The sequence below is a fragment of the Muscardinus avellanarius genome (genome assembly GCF_963383645.1).
Source record: "Muscardinus avellanarius genome assembly, chromosome: 19".
Taxonomy (NCBI): Eukaryota; Metazoa; Chordata; class Mammalia; order Rodentia; family Gliridae; genus Muscardinus; species Muscardinus avellanarius.
Window position 1 is genome coordinate 8,779,253 of NC_137805.1, and position 22,533 is coordinate 8,801,785.

Consider the following 22,533-nt stretch of genomic DNA (forward strand, 5'->3'; position numbering starts at 1 on the left):
ACACACCGTGTTCCCTTCCAGAACCAGTGACACTTTTGTTCTTTGCAAGCTGCTCACCCTGATTTTCAGGCCACTCAACGCACCATAATTACGCCTGCCTTTCAGTACTAGTGGGTGTGAGGTAAGAGCTTTGATGGAACACCCTCCTTTTCCACTGTCCACCTCGGTCTAAGTGACTAATGTTCGTAATGACTCTGGCCGGAACGGAATGTCCAAAGCCTGGATCATCACGTTGCTCCACGTTCTTTTTAGGAAAGAACAAGACAAACAGCTGCAGAGCCAGTACCGATTTGACTCCTTTTGTGCAATCTCATTTTCTAATTTGTTTCACAAAGCTTAACGTACACCTGGATTCCTGCAAAATTGCTCTGCTGTTTTGAGTTGGGAAAGCCCATCATTTTTCTACCTTAAGCAGCAGCACTGTGTGCACTTAAGTGTGTGAATAATTTGAGTTCCTCATATCAAGGACACCGAATTCGTGTATAAATGGGAACTGCATGTACTGAGTAAAAAACTATTAGTGATGGAGAGATTCTTATTAAAGTAAGAAGAGTTCAGTAAATGGTTCGTGGTCAAGGAGGACATTTAAAATGTTTAATTACCAATGTGTGATGGGCACCATGCCTATAGAACCTAGTACCTGGGCAATTAGGATGGAAGCCAACCTGAGGTACCCAGTACATTTGGCTGGGAGACTGACCACTCCATGTGCCCACACCTTCAGGAGCTTTTGTTACCCACAGGTCACCACATGGAAATGGCCTTTGAATGCCCATCTGATAACTACACAAGTAAATAATCATGTAGCTAAATATCTATGTATGAGGGGAGGTGACCAGGAAAGGAATTTGGAAATGTCCCATCACAATTCTTGGCTTATGAGCCTGGCTAGATACGACAGATGACAATCTGTTGAAGACAGTGGACATGAGTTAGCAATACTAATGTTACTGTGTGAGAGCCTTCATTAATAAGCCCTTTTAAGCAATACTAATGTTAAATAATACTGTTAATTTTGCCATCAATACTATGAATTTAGCAATGCTAAGGCTAATTAATACTATTAATTAGCCTTTTGTTAGCAATCCTAATGTTACTGTGTGAGAGCCCATAAAAGACACTAAATTTAAACATTTTCCAAAATTCTAGCTATAGTACCCCATAAAACTCAGGTACAGGGGCACTGGAAGATGAAATACAAATGTTGACTCCCCTACTGACACAGGGAAGTTAAGCAGTTTCTCAATCCACAAGAAAATATGCTGCTTTTGAGTTTTACAGTGCAATTAAAATTGGCAAAATGAACAATTCTGGGTCTCTTTTTCAAAGATTCTTGAGAGAAGCTGAAGTCGCTGGAGGAGAGAGGAGCCCACCAACTGTCGCTCACCCTTCTTGGCTTCCATGCCGGAGCCCAGAGCAGCCGTGGTGGTGGGCCTCAGCTCCGAGCTGCTCTGAGGGGTCACGTTGGCTTTGGCTGCATTGGCCTTTCCCTTCTTGTCATTCTTGGAAGTGTCACTGGGCACATCGGCGATATCACTCTGGAACAGAAACATTTGAATGCTACTCAAGGTCAACTATCTTGCACATTCTTGATTCAGGTAACCCAGCCTGTCCCCCTCATCTTATCCTATTCCTCTTTGTAGACATATACTCTTTTAAAGGACACTACTCCTGGTAGGAGTATGTAGTTTCCTTAGGTGTAAGGCTAAGGATAAGGCCAGGAAAGAAGGTGCAACTTTTTTTTAAAGAAAGATATATAGTCGGGTGTGGTGGCACAGGCTTGTAATCCCAGTGCTTGGGAGGCTGAGACAGGAGGGTCGCGCAGATTCGAAGCCAGCCTCAGCTACTTAGTGAGGCTCTCAGCAACTTAGTGAGACCCTGTTTCCAAACAAAATATAAAATAGGTCTGGGAGTATAGCCCGAAGGTAGAAAAGCCCCTGGGTTCCATCCCCAGTACCACCAAAAAAAAAAAAAAAAGACATACTTTCTCTTTCCTAGCTCCTGGAGAGGCTGCTGCTTCCATTCTAAACAGAGGAGTTTGATACAGGGAACATTGTTTTTAAATATACTTTTATTGGTGCATGGTACAAGTGTCACATCAGTATGTAGTTCAGAGTGACAGGGACATCCATTCACATGGCCCTTGGTGAGCTGCTCCTCAGCTCCCTTCCCATTTCATTCTCTTCCCCACACATGATATCCAGCTTGGCATTGATAAATTTTTACACGTAAATAATGCTAATGGTAGCGTTTGCTTCATTAACTCTCCCAACACCACGGCTACCCTTCCATAGATCCCCTCTGTAAACTGCATTGGAGTTTCTGCTCCTTTACCTCAAGTCTCTCTTTTATCCCGATTACACCCTAACTTCCACATATGAGGGAAAATATATGACCCTTCACTTTCTGTGGCTGGCTAATCTCACTTAATATAATATTCTCCAGGTATAAGGAACATTTATTTATTTTATTTTTATTTATTTATTTTGCGGTACCGGGGATGGAACTCAGGGGCACAGTACCTCTAAACTATACCCCCAGCCCTATTTTTTTAGTCCTTTTAAAATTCTGAAACAGTCTCACTGAGTTGCCAAGGACATTGCTAAGTAGCTGAGGCCGTCCACGAACCATGATCCTCCTGTCTCAGCCTCCTGAATGCCGAGTTTATAAGCATGTCCTACCATGCCAAGCTTATAAAGAACATTTATAAACAACCACAAGTGTTTTTAAATGTTTTTTTTATAAGCCCAGGAGGCTGAGAAAGGAGGATCATGGTTCGTGGACAGCCTCAGCTACTTAGTGAGGTCCTTTGCAAATCAGTGAGACCCTGTTTCAAAATAAAGAATAAAAAACAGGGCTGGGGCTCTGGCTTGGAGGTAGAATGCCCCTGGGTTCCATCTCCAGCACCACAAACAAAACAAAACAAAACAAACAAAAACAACCTCAAGTAAACAATGGAATGGGAGGTTAGGCTGCAAGGGTAAAAAGTGAAGAAACAATGATAAACACCATTTTCATTAATTCATGGGATTAGTTTGTATTTCAAATACATTCTATATTTTATTTATTTAGTTTTCATTTCTTTTTGGATTGAACCCAGGGGAATTCTACCTTTGAGTTATACCCTCAGACCTCTTTTAATTTTTGGCTTTGAAATAGAGTATTGCTAATTTGCCAAGAGTCTTGCCAAATTGCTAAGGCTGGACTCGATCCTGCAATCCTCCTGTCTCAGCCTCCTAAGTACTGGGACTATAGGTATGTGCCCCCTTACCCAGCTACTACATATATATACACGCATATATTGGTGGTACTGGGGCTCCTGGAAACCCTTCTATCTCTGGGCTACACTCCCAGACACCTACTTTTTATATTTTTATTTGGAAACAGAGTCTCTTAAGCCAGCGAGGCTGGCTTCAAACTACGTGATCCTCCTGTCTCCGCCTCCCAAGCATGAGGATTACAAGTGTGCGCCACTATGCCCAGCCTACAGATATTTTTTAAACTTTCGTAATAGCATCAAGGATGTTTTCCATTTCACTTCTAATGGGGCAGGAGGCTCCAGATGTTTTCAGACACTGGGAATAAAGTGGCTCTTTCTTACGGTAGCCATATTTCACTAAATTTGCTATATCCTTGTAACTTAAATTTGTTAAACCCTAGAAACTATTGCTGAATTATAAGTGGAGGTTTAAACACACCCTTTAAACTTACTATACTAATTACTTTTTCTTGCTTTTGTAACCACCGACAACCAAACTCCCCCAACTCGGCCATCTTTAATCTACTATTTCTACTTACAGTTTCAATGCCCATTGCTCTCATTTGGTCTGCTCTCTTTTCTGTAATTGAAAGAAATTTCTTTGGGTCTGATAAAGCATCCACAATATCTGAAGAAGAAAAAAAAAAAAGAGCTGTTAATTCCCTTATACTGAAAACTTATATTTATCACGAAAATTTAGCTAATGAACTATCCGCAATCCTGGACATCTGTTATGCCTTCTGTTGAGTATTTTTTCCTAGAATATAAGATACAGTTAAAAAGAAAGAAAGAAAACACAGTCAATTTTAGAAAATGAGGGATAAGGAAAGGCAGGAGTCAAAGATCAGATGACGTTTTTTCTCTGAATTTTCCCCCAGACAAGGACAACAGAGTAGGAGGGGAAACTGAGTTGCCTTGCAATCTTGTCTCTTTATTTACTGTGTAACTTGAAGCAAGTTGGTTAGTGTTCCTAGTCTCAGCTTCTCCACGTGAAAACTAGAGCAGATACCACCTACCCTGCAGGGCTCTCATGAGAATTCAGTGAGATGGTGAAGAAAAACAGTGAAAGTATAAAAGCCATTAACACTGTCTTATTTTTAAATTTAGAAGTCTAATGTGTATTTCGGGCTAATTTTGCTTCTATCTCAGCTATAACTTGCACTGAAAAAGAAACAGGAAAATTCCATCTTTTATATAACATTGTTTGAAGCATTCTAAGTACTTTCAGAATTTCATAGACATATGTAAAAATTTTAACACTATAGAAGGAATATTTACTCTCCTTAAAACATTGGATAATTTATGATTTTTTAAATTGTCTAAGTTTGTAAAATTTGTAACTTGTTCCCTGGCAGAATCACTTTTTTTTTTTTTTTTTTTTTGGTAGGTACTGGGGATGATTGAAGCCAAGATCATTCTACCTCTGAGCTAAATCCTCAGTTCTATTTTATTTTTTATTTTGAAAAAGGGTCTTATTAAGTTGCAGAGGGTCTTGCTAAGGCTGGCCTCGAACCTATAGTCCTCCTGGCTCACCTCTCAATTACGGATACTACATATGTGCACCACCATACCTAGCTGTAGAATCACCTTTCTTTTTAAGATTATTTCCCTCAGTTAGCACATGGGTCATATAATTCTGTCAGTTTAAATGTTTTCTTTTCCTTTTTATAAGATAAAGTAATATATCCACATGGTAAACATTCAAATATATAAAGCAGAAAGCTAATACTACCTTTCCTGCCAATCCTATCTATATCTAGGAGGCAGCTACAGTCATTTATTGCTTGTATCTTTCCAGATGTAAAACTTTAAATGAACTCATAGTTTTTGGCACCATTTTATTCTTAATGTCACAGATCATAGAAACACTTCCATATTGGCAACTTAGATTTATGCCATCACTTGTAGGTACTTAAATATTCCTTTTTCTGAATGACAATGTTTTCTTTGTCCAGTTCCTTAATCACATAGATGGAATACTTTCAATTCTTTTTTACTAAAATATTGTCATTTTTTTCTCCTATCACTGATGTATGAGAATATCCGTTTCTGGGTATCCGAATCAGAGATGGATCATAAGAAAATCCTGCCTCTTGAAAATGCTTTTTTTTTTGCTTTTTGTACTGGTGGTTGAACCCAAGGGATATTCAATCTCTGAGCTACATGTCCAGCCCTATTTTTTAGAAAATTGAAACAGGATCTCACTAATTTGCAGAGGGCTTCCCTATACTGTCAAAGCTGGACACAAACCTGTGATTCCTCCTGTCTCAGAACCCCATACTGGGATTACAGGCATGTACTACCAGGCCCGATTGACTAATTTTTAGACCTTGCTCAGGAAAAAAAAATCAACATAATTATATTTTGAAAGATAATGTTCTATGAATGTATTTATTTTTACTCTTTTTATGAAAAATATTAAGTATCCATGAAAGAGGTAAAAGAAAAATCCCTACTCATATACTGCTGATGAAGATCATACAATTGTAATGTTTGCTTGACACCTTGCCTTTATTCTTTCCTTATATCTGAAATATTTTATGGGAAATTCCATGTATCATAGCATATAATTCTTTTTTTGCGGTACTAGAGATGGAGCATATAATTCTTAATTACTTCTTTATGCATCTCTACTGAAGAAGGGGATTTTCTTCCAGAATCAAGAACACCAATATTTCATTCAACAAATTTGGCAGTAATTCCTTCCCATAAGACACAGCCCATCTTAATATCTCCCATCATTATAGTTACTTTATTTGAATCAAGATACAAAGTTGACAGCATATGGAAGCACATGCCTGTTACCTTAGAGAGTCAGGAAGTTGAGGCCGGAAGATGGAAAGTTTGAGGCCAGCCTGGGAAACTTAGTGAGATTCTTTTTCAAAATTAAATAAAAAATAAAACTGGGTGGGATATTATATATCCCACCCTACTACCAAGTTACCTATCTATCATCTATCTATCTATCTATCTATCTATCTATCTATCATCTATCTATCATCTATTGATATATCTGGCTTGGTAGTAGAGCACCCTGGGTTCAGTCCCTAGAACTGCAAAAAAAATCCCACTATATCTCTGATAATAATGACTCTTAGGTGTATTTTAATCTAGAATTATGCCTCTTCTGTTTGTTTTATTGTAATGCATGGACATGTTGAAGAAATATACCAGGTGCCCTATAAAAATGACCCACATTCTGAGTTTATCTCTGTGCTTTCTTGTTGTGTGGTCTAGCTCTAAGGCTTGACTTTCTCTTTTGGTGCAAGGTACTGCACAGGAGGTGCTGTGACTTAGTATGCTTCATATCAAGGGACCTAAGTCCTGACTGTCCACAGGTGGTGGTGCTAAGAGCATCTAGCAGGCTCTGGAGGTGACGATTTGGTCTCTGTATCACAGAGCTGCACTCTTTCCTCCTCCTCCTCCTCCTCCTCCTCCTCCTCCTCCTCCCCCCTCCTCTTCCTCCTTTCTCTCTCTCTCCCATCCCCCCTCTTTCTCTCTCTCTCCCCCCACACACATGATCAACCAGGGACCCTCAAGCAATACTTCCACACCAGCAATGCTGTCCGCGGTGCTGAAGTCGGCCAACATCTGGGGAGATGACAGAGGGTCTGCTGCATTTCATAATGAAGATGTGAGAAGTTATGCAGCCTCCTCTGATCTCTGATGATGACTCAGCCCCTAGCGCTCTGTGGTCACTGGTCACCAGCCAGGAGATGACGTGGTGGGAGCAGTACGTGGGTTTGCTCATAAGTCATCTGAACTCCAGGGAGTGGCCTTCACCCTCCCTTTAACACACTCATGACTCAGCAAAGCTGGATTTTTAGCCCCACTGTGCCCACCTCCCTAATGCCTCTTCTTCCATTCCTCCACACTCTTATGGGGAAAGGTAAGGTTGAACTCGTGCCCCCTGAACTTTCCTGCCCTTCCCTGGAAGAAATAATCCCAGTCCAGGCCTCTTGGCAGGCAACCACAGAGGGCACTTTACCTCCTGTATGATCCCAAAGGCACATTTCATAAGCAACCTGCTTGTTTCCTAGCCTGTTAGAGAATAAATTCTTGCTTATCTTTAACAAGGTATAATCAGTGCAGGGGCCTGAAGAGAGCTCATGGAATTTTGGAGAGATGACTAGAAGTCCCTCCATTAAAAATAACAGATAGTACTTTAATCTTTAGTCATTTAAGACCAAGAAAGCAAGACATCACATCAGAGAACAAAATGAACCATCCTCCTTCCACCTTAGCTACTCTCACTTTTACATATTTTTGGTATGTAAAATGAATTCATATATTATTTAAAGTTATGTAATCTGCTTTTTTATTAATTACGATTTATAATTAGGGGTTCTTTCTTTTATTTTTAGAGGAACTGGGGATGGAACCCAGGGGCATTCTGCCTCTAAGGTACATCCCCAGCTCTATTTTTTCATTCTTTATTTCAAAACAGGAAGGGCTCACCAAGTTGCAGAAGGCCTCACTAAGTAGCTGCGGCTCGCCACAAACCTGTGATCCTCTTGTTTCAGTCTCCCAAGTACCTGAATTACATGTGTGCTCCACACACCCGGCTTATGATTAGGGTTTCTTATATCCATATTTTTTAAGTTATTTTTGGTGGATGGATGATATCTCACTTACCTTATGTATCAAACTATTCTCTACTGGTAGTATTTAGATGGGCTTTCAAATTTTCAGTAAAATATGACATTTCAAGGAGTATCTTAGTACAGAAAACTTTATTAGAAAATAAACCTTTCTGTTGCATAATAATTTATATACCTGATGGGAATTCCTGACAAGATTTATTTTAGTCCCATCAACACTGTTTCTTTTTTGCAGGTCTGGGGGTGGAACCTCCAAGCTATACCCCCTGGTATAGGGGAAACATTATACCAAAAATACGTAAAAGTGAAAGTAGCTAAGATGGAAGAATCATGGTTCATTTCATTCTTTGATGTGATATCTTGCTTTAATAAACTTTAAGAAAGTTATCAGAGAATTATTTATGAATAACATGAGTACTTAGAAAATGAAGCAGAGTTAAGAAGGTAGGCTGGATAGGAAAATCCCCTTGCCTCAAATTCCTGTCTATCCAGAACCTCAGAATATGGCCTTATTTATAAAAAAGGGTCTCTACTTGTTTTACTTAAGGATAGAAAAGAGATCATTCTGGGTTAGGTCAGGCTGTAAATCTAGTGACGAGCATCTTCATAAGAAGGAGAAAGGGTGCACATAGACAAAAAGGTCAAGTGATCCTGAAGGCAGAGACTGGAGTGGTGCCCTACAAGCCAAGGAGCTGGGGCCACCGAAGTCGGGAAGGAGGGCAGCAGGCTTCTTGCCAAGAGCCCCACAGCAGCATGGCCTGGCTGACTGCTTCGTTTTAGACTTTTGGCCTCTGGAACCATGAGGAGCAAGTATCTGTGCCTATTGGTATGGTGTTCTTGGGAAACAAATACAGAGAAGATGTAAGACAGCTATTAACCTGACTATGTATTATGAGACAAACACTGTTGTTACTTAAACACCAAGTCATAGACTGAGGTTTACAAGGAAGGCTTTATCTTAATCCCTGTTAACAGGGAGGGACCACCAGCCCCTAAGGCCTCCCTAGGTCCTGTCAGTTTGATCTCAGGGAAACCCCCCGCCCACCGAATCTCAGTGGAATTCTCTCTGTTTTTTGTAGCTCAGTCTTGGATTCCAGGGCTGGTCCTACACAATTGGGACCTAGCTGACTCTGTACACTGTTTACTACCTCACACACAAGATGGATGGGATGTTCTTGCCCATCGTCTGCTGCAGGCTTGTGTACTAGTGGACTTTTACACAGGAAAATAAGATGCTGCATATGTATCTGCTTTCTGGATAAATATTACTTAAAACAATCCTGAATTACCAATATCAGCAATTCTAGAACCTATGGGATCTTATGCCACCAGATCCTGTAATCCTATATTAAACACTCAGGGCTGTGGATAAGGCTCAAATGAGCAGAATGTGAAATGGGTGATTCATTCATGGCCATTTCTAATAGCAATTAGATATTTGTAAGCTGTCTAGTTCTGTCTTGTGGTAGCTGGTACCCATTCTTCAGCTGGAATTATAGGTCAGTGCCGAAAGACAGCACCTGAATACCCAGGACAGTTCCAACCAACTTTTTTCTATTTCTGCAAAGGACAAAGAATTCAGTAATTGGGAGCACCAAGGTATGCCTTCACTTTTTTAAGGTAATTTTCTCATTGGACTCAGCTTATCCGCCAGCATATATACCTGAATATGTATGTGTGTGTGTGTGTGTGTGTGTGTGTGTGTGTGTGTGTGTGTTTATGTGTGAGAGAAAGAGAGAGAGAGAGAGAGAGAGAGAGAGAGAGAGAGAGAGAGAGAGAGAGAGAAAGAGGGAGGGAAGTGGTAGGCAGAAGATAGAGTGCTACGTATAAAAAAGGAAATTGATTTTAATAACTACATTTAAAATAATATATAATTAGGAAATGAGAAATTATACCTCAAATATGTCACACAATACTTGCATAACTCTGCTTGCAAATATTTTTTACTTGCCTCAGTGCAGAAAAATGACTTGAAGTAGTTAAATAAATATGGCATATTTGTATATTCAAGTAAATCTGGTCTCTTTTTTTTTGGGTGCCAATATGATATTTCAGTGGGCTTCATCTCCTTGGTTGGGGGACACTGTGGGCTGGCATAGCCTATTTAGCTCACTGCACCTCAAGACAAGCAACTGCTGCAAGAACTAATTTTGAGAATACAAACAATAACAAACGCTGGCAAGGATGTGAGGAAATTAGAACCCTTAAACACTGTTGGTGGGGCCAGGCATGGTGGCGCACGCTTGTAATCCCAGCATTCTGGAGGCTAAGACAGGAGGATCACAGCTCAAGAAAAGCCTCTGCTACTTAGTGAGGCCCTCCGCAACTTAGTGAGACCCTGTTTCAAAATAAAGAATAAAAAATAGGGCTTGGAGGCTGAATGCTCCTGGGTTCCACCCTAGACCAGCAAAAGAAGCAGTGTGGATGGGATTAAAATTAGTTCAGCCACTTTGGCGATCAGGAGACCAGGAATGGAACCACCCTACGAGCCAGCTCTATCCTGCTGGGTGTCTTTCCAGAGGAATCGAGGTCAGAATATTATAGCGATACACACATATCCATGTTTATGGCAGTATGATCACAAGGGCCAAATTACGGAACCAGGCTAGGTGTCTGTCAGAAGAGGACTGGATAAAGAAAATGTAAAAATATAGTCTTTACACAGAATGCAATTTTATTCAGCCATAAAGAACAAATTATGTTTTGGGAAGTCTGGAGTGATTCTAATTGGTTTGCCTCTGAATGTCACTTGGCCCTTTGTTTTTGTTGCCTTTAAGATTCTCTGCTTGGCTTCCACATTGGTCATTTTGACAATTATATGGCGTGGAGATCCTCTTCTCGGATCCTGTCTAAAGGGAGTTCTATAAGTTTCCTGGATCTGTGTATCAACCTCTTGCTCTATATTTGGAAAATTTTCTGCTATTACTTCCTTGAAGAGATTGTTGATCCCTTTGGTATCACTTTCTTTTCCCTCCTCTATTCCAATTATTCTTAGGTTAGCTCTCTTAAGATGGGCCCATATTTCTTCAATGTCAGATTCCAAGTCATGAGAGCCAGAAGGGCTTGGAGTAACATATTCCAAACTCTGAAAGAAAACAACTTCCAGCCAAAAATTTCCTATCCAGCAAAACTTTCTATCAAATTAGATGGAGAAATAAGAAGCTTCCATGACAAAGAGAAACTGAAGGAATTTATGTCTTCAAAACCAGCGCTAGAGAAAATACTCAAAGAGATTAACTACAAAGAAGAAATAGGTAACACTCACCAGAACCAGAGAAACAAGAGTTTCCATCCAACAGACAACTAAGATTGGTTATCTGTGGAGATTCATTATTTATGTTAGTCTTTTACCTATCTCTAAGTTGTATTGTTTGCCTTTATTGTTGTTAATTTTTAGGATTTCTAGTTGGAATATTAATATACCTTCAGATATAGCATTTGGAAATATTTTATCCAATTCTATTAGTAACTTTTAACTCTGTTTACATTGTCTTTGGATATACAATATTTTTTTTATTTTTTAGGGAGTTTGTATATTCTTCTGTTGCCTGTGCCATTGAAATCATATCCAAGAAATCACTGCCAATTTCAATGTTGTGAGGTTTTATGACCCAGATTTTCTCCTAAAAGTTTATAGTCTTAAGATTTATATTTAGGTCTTTTATCTATTTTGAGTTAATACTTGTATGTGGGATTAGGTAAAGGTCCAATTTTATTCTTTTCCATGTAATTATTATTTTTCAACAATATTTAGTTAAAAGATTATTATTTCCACCACCAAATGTTCGTGGAAACCTTGTCAAAAATAACTTGACAATATAGGGAAGAATTTAGCTCTAGGCTTGTATTTAACTCCAATGGTCTATATATCTGCCTTTAGAACAGTACTACACTGTTTCAATTATTGTAGCTTTATATGGTTTGAAATCAGAAAATATATATCTGCTAGCTTTGTTCTTTTTCAAGATCGTTTTGGGTATCTAGAATTCATACTCCATATTAAGATAGATTTTTTTCTGAAAAATAAATATATAAATATATGATAGTTTCACCTAAAAAAACAGAAAAAAATATGCTCTAGTAAGAAAGAAAGCAAAAAGAAATATTGAAATGCTATCTTTAAATCATCAAACGCTTGGTATCAGACAAATGAAACTGTTATGTGAGATTATCATTGTTAATTTTGGATAAATTGCTATAATACTAGATGTCAACCACTAAGCCAAGCATGGGAAGGAGGGATGGGGAGAGAATGGGGTGGGGATCGGGTGGGGGCTGACTGGGCGATGTGTGCATGTATGTCTACAAAAGTTTGTATCCCACTATGATGTATGAATACAGTGCACCAATAAAATAAAATTAAAAAAAAAAACAAAACAAAAAAAAACAAAACAAAACAAAAAAATCATTAGTGCCTACCACATCCTAACAGAATGTAATCTTCTTAATGAAAACTATGTTTTACTCACTCATGTATAAATTTGTTGAATTGAATGGAACAATCAATGCAAATAATAAATGTTTCTTTTCTTGAAAAAAAAAAAAAAAAAAAAAAAAGAACAAATTATGTCATTGGTAGGAAAATGTATGGAACTAGAGAATATTATGCTAGGTGAGCTCCACGAGTCTCAGAAAGGTGGAGGCTACAGAGAGGGTGGAAGAGAAGGGTGGAAGCTACAGAGAAAGTAGGGAGCAAAAAGAACCTCGGATGGGTGAGGAGAGAGAGCAGGAGTATGGTAGGTGGGGACCTGGAGAAGAAGGTGGAGGAAAAAGTGCAAACAACCCTATGGATATGTATTAAGTTATCAATAATGTCTGTGGAAGGGAGGGAGGGAGCAGGGCAGGATCTGAGGAAAACCCACCAAGTGTAGTGTGCGTGTATGTTCTACCGCTACGAACTTCATGGTGACTTATAATGACAGTGCACTAATAAGAGTATATTATTGTGGGACTGTGGATGGAGCCCAGGGGCATTCTACCTCCGAGCTACAGCCCCAGCCCTATTTTATATTCTTTATTTTGCAAAAGGGTCTCACTGAGTTGCAAAGGGCCTCACTGAGTAGCTGAGGCTGTCTGCGAACCATGATCCTCCTGTCTCAGCCTCCCAAATGCTGGGATTATAAAACTATATTAAAAAAGAATTTTTAAATGTTGATGAACATGGGTTGGTGTGTGAATAGACCTTTCCAGGCCAGACACACCATGCATCTAACAGAGGAGGGAGGTGCAAGCACAAGTTCTTGACAGCAGAGAACCCACACGGGGAGCTAAAATATCCTGGGTTCAGGGAGGGCACAGCAGGGGCTCCGGAATCTTTCGTTTTAAAAAGAAACTCATTTGCTTTTCCTTATTTGCCTTTTTTCTAGATTCAAATGAAGCATTACTTATCTTTATTTTTTTAAAAAAATACCATCTATTTCTGGGACTGGTGCCATTTCCAAAAGGTTCCCTCCCTCCTACCCCCTCTTCCTTACCTTCATATAGAGTTGAAAGCATCAATTTAGGTGTCCCTAAGGACTAAAGAGAATACACAATTCGTGAACACAGACTTCCAGATACTTATTGACTTTTCAGAAGAGTTCAAGTTTTGTTCGTTTGTTCGTTTGTTTGTTTGGCCACTGATTTAGGGGGCATTTGGCTGCCTGTGTGCTGAGCACCAACCACGGCACCTAGTCTCCATCTCAAGCCTCTGAGCACTTCTGGCCCTGGTTCCCCATGCTATCCTGTCTATCACCAAGAGATAGAGACAAAAGAAAAATACATGTTTCCTTACTGGCTGCAAAGTGGCGCTAATATTGATCAACAGATACCATAAGCATTATTTTGAATTTACTCTGTTAGCTACAAAATGATTAACCATTCCCTAATCTGCGTTTTCTATGGCCATAGATTGTACACAAGCCCAGGACAATAGTATCCAATGGTCATATAAGACCAGACAATACTTATACTTTTCCCCTCATTGGGATATTCATGGGCATCTTGGAGAAGTGCTTAATAAGGTGCCTGTTACAATTTACTCAATCTTTCAATCTCCAATTTGCTTATTTATTTTGCAGCACTAGAGAGATTGAACCCAGGGCTTCACATGCGTTAGGCCAATGATCTATCTCTGAGCCACATCTCCAATCCCTTCAAAGTCTTGCAACATAATCCATCCTGTTTTCTCTCCCTCCAGAGATTTTCTTCTTGAAATTCTTTCTAATATTTTCTGAAGTTCAGAAGAGACACGAATATCACATGTGTGAGGCCCTGGGTTCAATCCTCAGAACGAAAAAAGATGTCACTGTCAGCATGCAAATTCTCTTTAACAAATATTTAATAGAAAGAACATGACATTCTGGTAGTCACAAAGGAGAGGAGAAAATGGAACAACTTTAAATTGCAACAGGAAGCCCTGAGACAAACCCCATCACCACCCTAGGAATGTCACTATAGCTTTAGAAGCTCTTCTAGTAATGTCTGCTGTAAGAAACATCCAGCTATCTTTGGAAAGAGATTGGAAAACAACCCTGTGAAGATGTGGGCAGCGTGAACAAGATTCACTCCGCCTACCCCCTGGATGTATCCTTAATCAGAAGGGAGGCGGACAGGGGAAAATGGACAAATAAAACCAACAGTCACTTCCTCTTCACTTACATCAAACAGCCTCGGTGTGGAAGAAAGGGGACACATCTGGAGTCACAGAAGTAAGCATGCGCGCTGCTCAGGGAGGCAGGTGCTGAGAGGCTCATGAAACCCAGATCTGAGTAGCATTTAAATACAATGCTGATGGCAGGTAGGTTCTGAGAGCATGCACATCCTCAGAAAAAGGGCAAAGACTACTGCAGTGCTCCCAGACCCGCTGAGCTTGACAAAGCAGGAAGGGTCCTTAGCACCCAAGCTCGTATTTCTATTTTGGGCATGAAGTTGGGTGTAAAAACCTGGACTATTTGTCTTTCTGCTCAGTACCAAAATAATATTGAGATAATTAAACCAAGGCTTCTTGATTCGTTCCAAGCAATCCCTCTCCTAAATGTTAATATCTTCTTGATTTTGTCAAAATGTAGTTTCTGTTAATTAAGGGAATTCAGTGATGTTCTTTAGCCCAAAGATTTTACACCAGAAATGAAATTCTATGGAAGTTTAGAATCTCATGGTAGCCTGCTGCTGTGGTTTGGATGTGGTCTGCCCCCACCAAAACGCACAATGAAATTTAATCACCAAATATAATGATAATGAGAGGTGCTGGTAGAGGGCCACACACTCACGAAGGGATTAAGATGGTTTCTGAAGGAGTGGGTTAGGCATCTTGAAGTACAGGGTTACAGCACCTAGTCCCATTTGTCACCCTTGCTCTTTTGGCACAAACCCACCAGCCCTTCTGCTTTTCCCACACATGTGCTGCAACACAAGACCTCACCAAAGGCTGATGCAGATGCAGTGGCCGTGTCTTGGATTTCTAGCTCCTGGATCTATAAGTTAAATAAACCTCTCTTCTTTATTAATTACTTACTCTCAGGTGTTCTGTTATAGCAATGGAAAATGGAGTCAGATATCACTTTTGTTATTTCTTTCTTTGGGGAGTTACTGTACTATATTAATGCGGAGGGGAAGCGATTATACTGAAACCCCTGCCACCTCTGTTTCCTACAGGGAGCAGAACAGGGGAAGAGTGAAGAAAATGGTCTCTAGACCTATCTCATGTTGAGAGGGAGCCAGGGCAACCAGAGTTCAGAGTCTCTAAACAGCACCAGATGCAGATGGGCAGAATTAAATAAGAGCAATTGCAAAGGCAGCCAAGTTTCTCATCTGTGGGATCCATCACCAAATGGTGACCTCATAGATGAGATCCTCAATACACAGATGACTAGGAACTCCAGTACATGCCCAAGTCATTTCTTAGAATCATCCTAAGTTGGAAAAGGCTTAAAAACTTTTTTTCAGTTCTTATGAAATGATGCTACCCATCTGGTATTGCTAAGATTTAAAATAATAAAGATCAAACTATAAAAAATACCCCAAACTATACTGTAGTCACACAAATAGTTGCTATGATAGTACTATATAGTTTAGATATTATGTTTTAGAATATTACACAGAAGTGGCATATTAATAAAAATGAATAGTTAATAAAATTGATAATTAATAAAAATGGGTTTGATAAAAGATTAAAAACATCACCTACAATACAGCATTGCTGGTGTTCAATAACAAACATGTAACATTACCAAGGCATTGGGACTCTGAAACTTCTTAGTAGGCATGAGATTAAGAGATTTCCTATGATGATAGATTGCTTATGCTGCAGTTATTTACTGCAGCATTTTAACAAACTGAAGAGTTAGTTATGGAGAAGAAAAGAGAACCACCAGATTTTTTGGCTTGTTAAAAATAAAAAAATAAAACAATGGGAGGGGCTGCTATGGTCAGCATTTTTCCACGGGGCTCCCTGATCCTCATGTATAACATAGGAAGACTGTTATTCCATGCAACAAGAGCACTAGGGTATAGTGTTGTGCTTAATGAGTACAAGGTCGGACAGCCAGGAGCCATCTCATCTACCAGCCATGTGGTCTTAATGACATAGAACCATCATCCAAGGAAAACACACAGGCATTGGGTCCTTACTATTACACTCATAAAACTCTATCAAGACACTGAAATATATTTGAGACCACTTTGAAAATTATTCCAGAGAGATGTTATAAAAATTAAAATTTGATTAAACAATTAGAGAAAGTAAGAATAACCAAATTAAAAAAAAAAACAGAAAAGGAAACTAGACGGGAACTTTTTTGGGAAAATAATACCAGTGACCAAAAAACATATGCAAATATATTCAATCTGACTCAAAATTGTTCAAGGTGAAAAGATGAAACACCATTTTTACACTCATAACTAGTAAAATGTAAGCATTTGGAGGGGGCGGTACTGGGGATGGAACCCAGAGGCATTCTATCTCTGAGCTGCACTCTCAGTCCTATTTTTTATTCTTTATTTTGAAACAGCATCCCACTGAGTTGCAAGGAGCCTCACTAAGTAGCTGAGGCTGTCCGAGAACCATGATCCTCCTGTCTCAGCCTCCCAAATGCTAGGATTACAAGCGTGCACCACCAAGCCAGCAAATGTAAGCAGTTTTTAGAAGCAAGAATTTGCTATGGTGAGTGAGAGCAGGTAGTTCATATGGAATTTAAAGAAACTGTTCTGTAGATCAGTGTGGAGATTCCTTAGAAAACTGGGAATGGATCCATCATATAATCCAGCTCTACCACTCCTGGGTATCTTTCCAAAGGGGTTGAAATCAGAGAACTACAGTAACATATGCATACCCATGTTCATAGCAGCACAATTCGCAAAAGCCAAAATATGGAACCAACTTGGCCTCCCAAATGCTGGGATTACAAGCCACTACTCCTGCTGGCATCAATATATCTCTTCTTTTGAGAAAAATAGTTTTAAAAGTGAATACATCAATAAAATGACATATTTTCTGATTAAACTAGTAGATGTTTAAAAGTTTATCATATGCTGATTATTTGGCAATTTATAAGTGAAGCTTTAATTACATATATGCTTCTTAGTACAGCAAATCCACTTTAAAGAATATATATTTAGAAAATATTCACAAACTTTACATTTAGGGTTCTCAGGTATAATGCTGTTTATAAGAAATAAAAATAAAAATGGCATTAATGCTTATAAATAACTAAATTAAGGCATGCATAAAATGGAATTCTAGGAGACTGAAAACAACATAAAAATCTTTCATGACCTGGAAATATATTTTCTATTATGTGAAAAGAAAAATATTAGAATTCCAAGCAAATATGTACAGTAAGATACAATTTTATTAAAAATAAAATAGAAAAAATGCAACGGGACATAAGCAGTAGCTCACTATGGGCAGAGGGTTTCTGGTGGCGCTTTCTTCTATTCTTTGTGCTATTAGAATTGCTTTCTGATACATATTTTAGCAACTCTAAGAGGATAAGCCTCTTATACATATTTGTGGAATGAAGTAACAGATCCACATTATCTTTCTTTAGCCAAATAAAAATGTCACGATGTATATTGACAACTTTCCTTTTTTCCTAGCAAATGTGGTGCATGATAGTTCAGTTCATTTTGAACTTGTTCTATGGAATCAACAGAGAATATAAATACTCTCGGGAACATAGACTCAACAGATTTTCTCTCTCACTGGTTCAGTATGTAAGGACTTAGGTCTGGATGGGGGGGGCTAGCTAAATGGCTGAAATGTGAACTGATTGTGTAAGTCAAGGGGCTATGAAGATGACCAGAAATTTTGAAAAAAAGGATGCTCCTCTTTTGTTCTCTTCAAGTAAGACCCTTAGGTCTTGTAACCTCTGCCCTGGGTTTCTTCATATATAAAAGTGATGACCAGAGAATTCTGAACAGGCCGTCTTTGAATGTCAAATGTGAGGTTTTGATATCAACTGAAGAATTTCATCAATCTTGATACGGTATAAAATTTCAAATACTTTTGCTAAAAAGAGAGTAGCCAAGACATGGTAGGGAAGAAGGTTCACAGGACAATTATTCAAGAGATTAGTTTGGATCAATAGTTAAATGTTGATACTGGCAATAAGTTACATTATAAATAGAATTATTTCTGAGCTTAGATCTGCATCTGCCCACACCCATGCAGAACACTTGCACATTTTTTGGACGCTCTCATATAAAGTGCTTGATTCAAAGTAGGAGGTAACCAAATGATATTTTTCTTTTTTCTAATCAAATGGCTTATTTCCCAGAAAGAAATTATCATTTCACTTGAAATTTAACCCATGCAGGGGCAAAACTTTAAAATTTTCTACCATATTGATAAGTCGGGTCCCTCCCCTACCCCACGTGATGTTGCAGCAGGAACAGGAGGCGGAAACCCGGAAGACAGAAGCAGAGAGATTGCGAGACTACAGGTGCTGCAAGACACACTTGAGATTGCAAGACTAGAGATGTCCTGAGAGAATCGGCAGGCCTATAAGACATCGGTGCCTCTGATCCACCACGTGACTCAGCTGGCCAATCAGGACTATGCACTACTCTCCAGATGTGTGGCCCATCGGTCTCTTCCCCGATGGCCAGCTGACTCCCCGGAGAGTGCTGGGTCAGGTATGAATAAAGCAGCAGTCTCTGATAACCCGGTTGGTGTTTTTACCTCCCTCCTAAACTCCCTAACTCTATTTTCAACCTTTCACATATGAGTTTATGTAACTATTTCTAAAATGTATTAGAAGGCTGGGCACGGTGGTGCATGCTTGTAATCCCTGCTTAGTAGGCGGAGACAGGAGGATCACACAGATTCGAAGCCAGCCTCAGCTACTTAGTGAGGTTCTCAGCAACTTAATGAGACCCTGTTTCTAAATAAAATATAAAATAAATTTGGGAGTATAGCCTGGAGGTAGAAAGCTCCTGGGCTCTTCCCTCAGTAACACACAAAAATAGTATTAGATACTTACTACATACTCCTGTCTTATAAGCTCAAATATGTAAAATGAGATTTAGCTCATCAACTGATGCCTTATGGTAGCTGCTGTGTTGCCAGGCAGGCAATTTCCTGGGATATAAATCCTAAACACACATTCCTGTCTGTCCGTCCTTCCTTCCTTCCTTCCTTCCTTTCTTCCTTCCTCCCTCCCTCCCTCCCTCCCTCCCTTCCTTCTTCCCTTCCTTCATTCCCTTCTCTTTTCTTTCTCCTTTCTTTCCTTCCTTCTTTCTTTCTTTCCTTTCTTTCTTCTTTCCTCTTTTCTCTCTTTCCTTTTCTTTTTGTGACACTGGAGATTGAACCCAAGAACATGTATCTCTGATTTGTACCTCTAAGCTACACCTCCAGCCCTTTTTAGTTTTGAAACAATGTCTCACTAGGTTGCTGAGAGTCCCACTAAATTGCTGAGGCTGGTCTTGAACCTGTGATCTTTCTGTCTCAGCTTCCCAAGTATTGGGATTACAGGTGTGCAGCACCATGTTAGCTTCCTGCCTCCTTTTCTAATCCACTTACCCAGAACAACAGACAGCACCCTCTTCTATGGGTACTTTTATTGTTACTGAATACTGTAGCTACTAATATGCTTCCTTTTTATGAAAAACTAAATAAAAGAGGGAAAAAGTTATTACTATGAATTTTGTGACTCAAAACTCCTTTATGCTTTAATTCACTTTTTAAACTTGCAATCAAGTTGTTATGGTCAATAATTATTTGCAGAAAATCAACTCTCAGAGAAGTATATATTGTAAAACACAAACAACCAAATAACCCTACATTACCCTAACAAAATAGTGTTGTACTCCAGCACAGTATAGGAATTTTATCTTTATCTATAGATGCATACCTATAGACACATACTCATCTGCATACAAATTCTCCAGCTTTGTTAAATACTGTATGGATAAGCACTTAGGCTGAAAGGTAGGAGGGAGGGTGAGAGAACGAGGGGTTTGAGGGTTTACATCATGTTTCCAAGGCCCCCAGGAATCAGTGGAGAGTTAGGCCTTCAGCTCTATGCTAATGTCATGTAGATGTTTCTGTAAGGCTTGACAGACTGAGAATATAGAAGACAATTGTTTTCTTTTAACATTCCTGGCTTACTGGAGGCTGCTGGGAGTGCAAGAAAAATCCTGACTTGGTCTAGTTTGGGTTCTTCCCACGGATTACCTTAGTAAAGCCAATGTAGGCAGATGACTGGGATTTTATATGAAACTGACCTCTCTTGTGGATTTGGAAGAAAATCCAGGCATGTTAACTGAGGTCATCTGTTAGTGATTCCAAATGCTAAGATAGTTGCAGATTATTTTTTCATTTTTGCAGTATCGTATAAAAGCACAACATATCAAAACAAGTGAAGAGCCCGGAGTGGTGGCGCACGCTTGTAATCCCCGCGCTTGGGAGGTGGAGACAGGAGGATCGCGCTGGTTCGAAGCCAGCTGCGCTGGCTTAAGAGACCCTGTTTCCAAATAAAAAATATAAAAATAGGTCTGGGAGTATAGCCCGGAGGTAGAAGGGCTTCCAGGAACCCCAGTACCACCAAAAACAAACAAACAAACAAACAAACAAACAAAAACAAGTGAAGACAGAGATAATAAGCTAGCCTTGCCCTTTTATTTATTACAATGAACCTGAGGTTACTAGTTATCTTTGATTTCTATCAGGGCCGCAGCGTGCTTGGCACCAGCAGGTACAGGCGGCACCATCTTTACTTTTTGTAGCAGAGTCAGAAAGTTTTACAACTTGGTAATTTAGGACCTCATGCACTGTGACCCCATGTTTATCTTACCTCCAAACCCATCAGGCACATATGTTTTAAGAACAATGTTGCAGAAAATTGTTGGCAGTGATAGTGGTTTGTTTCCCTCGTTTCGAAGGGAAATGTGCCGGTAGCCTGCTTGGAGGCCGTCCAGCGGAAGGATCCTCTGGCCAATCAGCCTGTTGTTGTCGTCATACACTGCTATCCTCAAGACAGCCAGGTCAGGCAAGATCACCTGCAGGCAAAGAACAGACTTGGTGTTCGGAATCTGGACTACATCCATGCTGCTCATAAGCACCTCTTCATGGCAAAAATAAACCCAGTATTCATTTGTATTTCTAAAGCATATTTGGTAAACCAAAACACTTAAGACAACGAGAAAGGTAACTGGGACAGGTTTCCTGGAAATTATCTCGGCAAAGTGCAGGTGTTAAAGATTATCACCACAACCCTTGTCATCTTTCCCATCTCCACTCATGTCGTGGGTGAGAAAAAGGAGCCTCTGAGAAACCAAGCGAGTTTTCCTGACTAACGGTTGTCAGTGACGGACTGGCTCCTGGACATTGAAGCTCTTCACTCCCAACCCTATAATCCACTTACTACCTGGGCTGCACTGACATCTAACCATACCTATTTTAAAAAAAAATATGTAAGACATCTTTGAGAAAATGTGTAAAGACAGTTTATATATCAATTTGAATTCTTGTTTCTTTCACTTCTTAATTTTTAGCACATTTTGGGATGTTAGAGAAAGAGGGAGCAGCTAGAAACATTGATTTACTTTTATCTCAAGAAATATTAAGAAAGGCATCGTGGCACACACTTGTAATCCCAGTACTTGGGAGACTGAGACAGAAGGATTGCAGGTTTGTGGTCAGCCTCAGCAACTTAGTAAGGCTCTCTGCAACTTAGTGAGACTCTTGTTTCAAAATAAAGAATAAAATAGATCTGGGAGTATAGTTCGGAGGTAGAATGTCCCTGGATTAAATCCTCAATACAACACACGCATGAAAAAAAAAAGAACAAGAAATATTAATACATGTTGATTACAAGACATCTATTTCTGCCATCCCTAAACTGGATAAATGGCATACAGTCTGAGTTTAGATGGCAGAATCCCTATTAAGATGAAAAACTGCAACATGGAAAAGAAAATTCAATGTGTTTAATCACACTTAATGACTTTTTATTTGGCTGAGAACAACTAGGACATTTTGGTTCTGTCTAAAGCTAAGCAATGGGTTATTTGCCTGTTTATATCTAGAGGAAATAATATAATTCCAATTTGATGAAGATAAAAAGGAGAATATTAGCTAAAATTCTGCCAGCTTTTCTTATTTTCCGTGAATGAGGGACTCTGTTTTGCCACTGTTGTCTTGTGATATTAGTGGAAAAAAAAAAAACACCCAAAACAACAAAAAAGAAAAAA

The 22,533-nt window shown here is 39.4% G+C and overlaps 1 protein-coding gene across 4 annotated transcripts in view; it reads right to left on the reverse strand.

Annotated features, from left to right (window-relative positions):
* The window catches only part of PLCB4 (phospholipase C beta 4), a gene marked incomplete at both ends in the record, with an annotated part of 166,307 nt that overhangs the window by 36,173 nt on the left and 107,601 nt on the right, over positions 1 to 22,533 (reverse strand). For all 4 annotated transcript variants that reach the window (XM_080716780.1, XM_080716779.1, XM_080716782.1 and 1 more), the window contains 3 exons: positions 1,388 to 1,538; positions 3,799 to 3,887; positions 21,135 to 21,339. In XM_080716780.1, the coding sequence (XP_080572906.1) occupies positions 1,388 to 1,538; positions 3,799 to 3,887; positions 21,135 to 21,339 (445 nt within the window). The remainder of the gene's footprint in view (positions 1 to 1,387; positions 1,539 to 3,798; positions 3,888 to 21,134; positions 21,340 to 22,533) is intronic.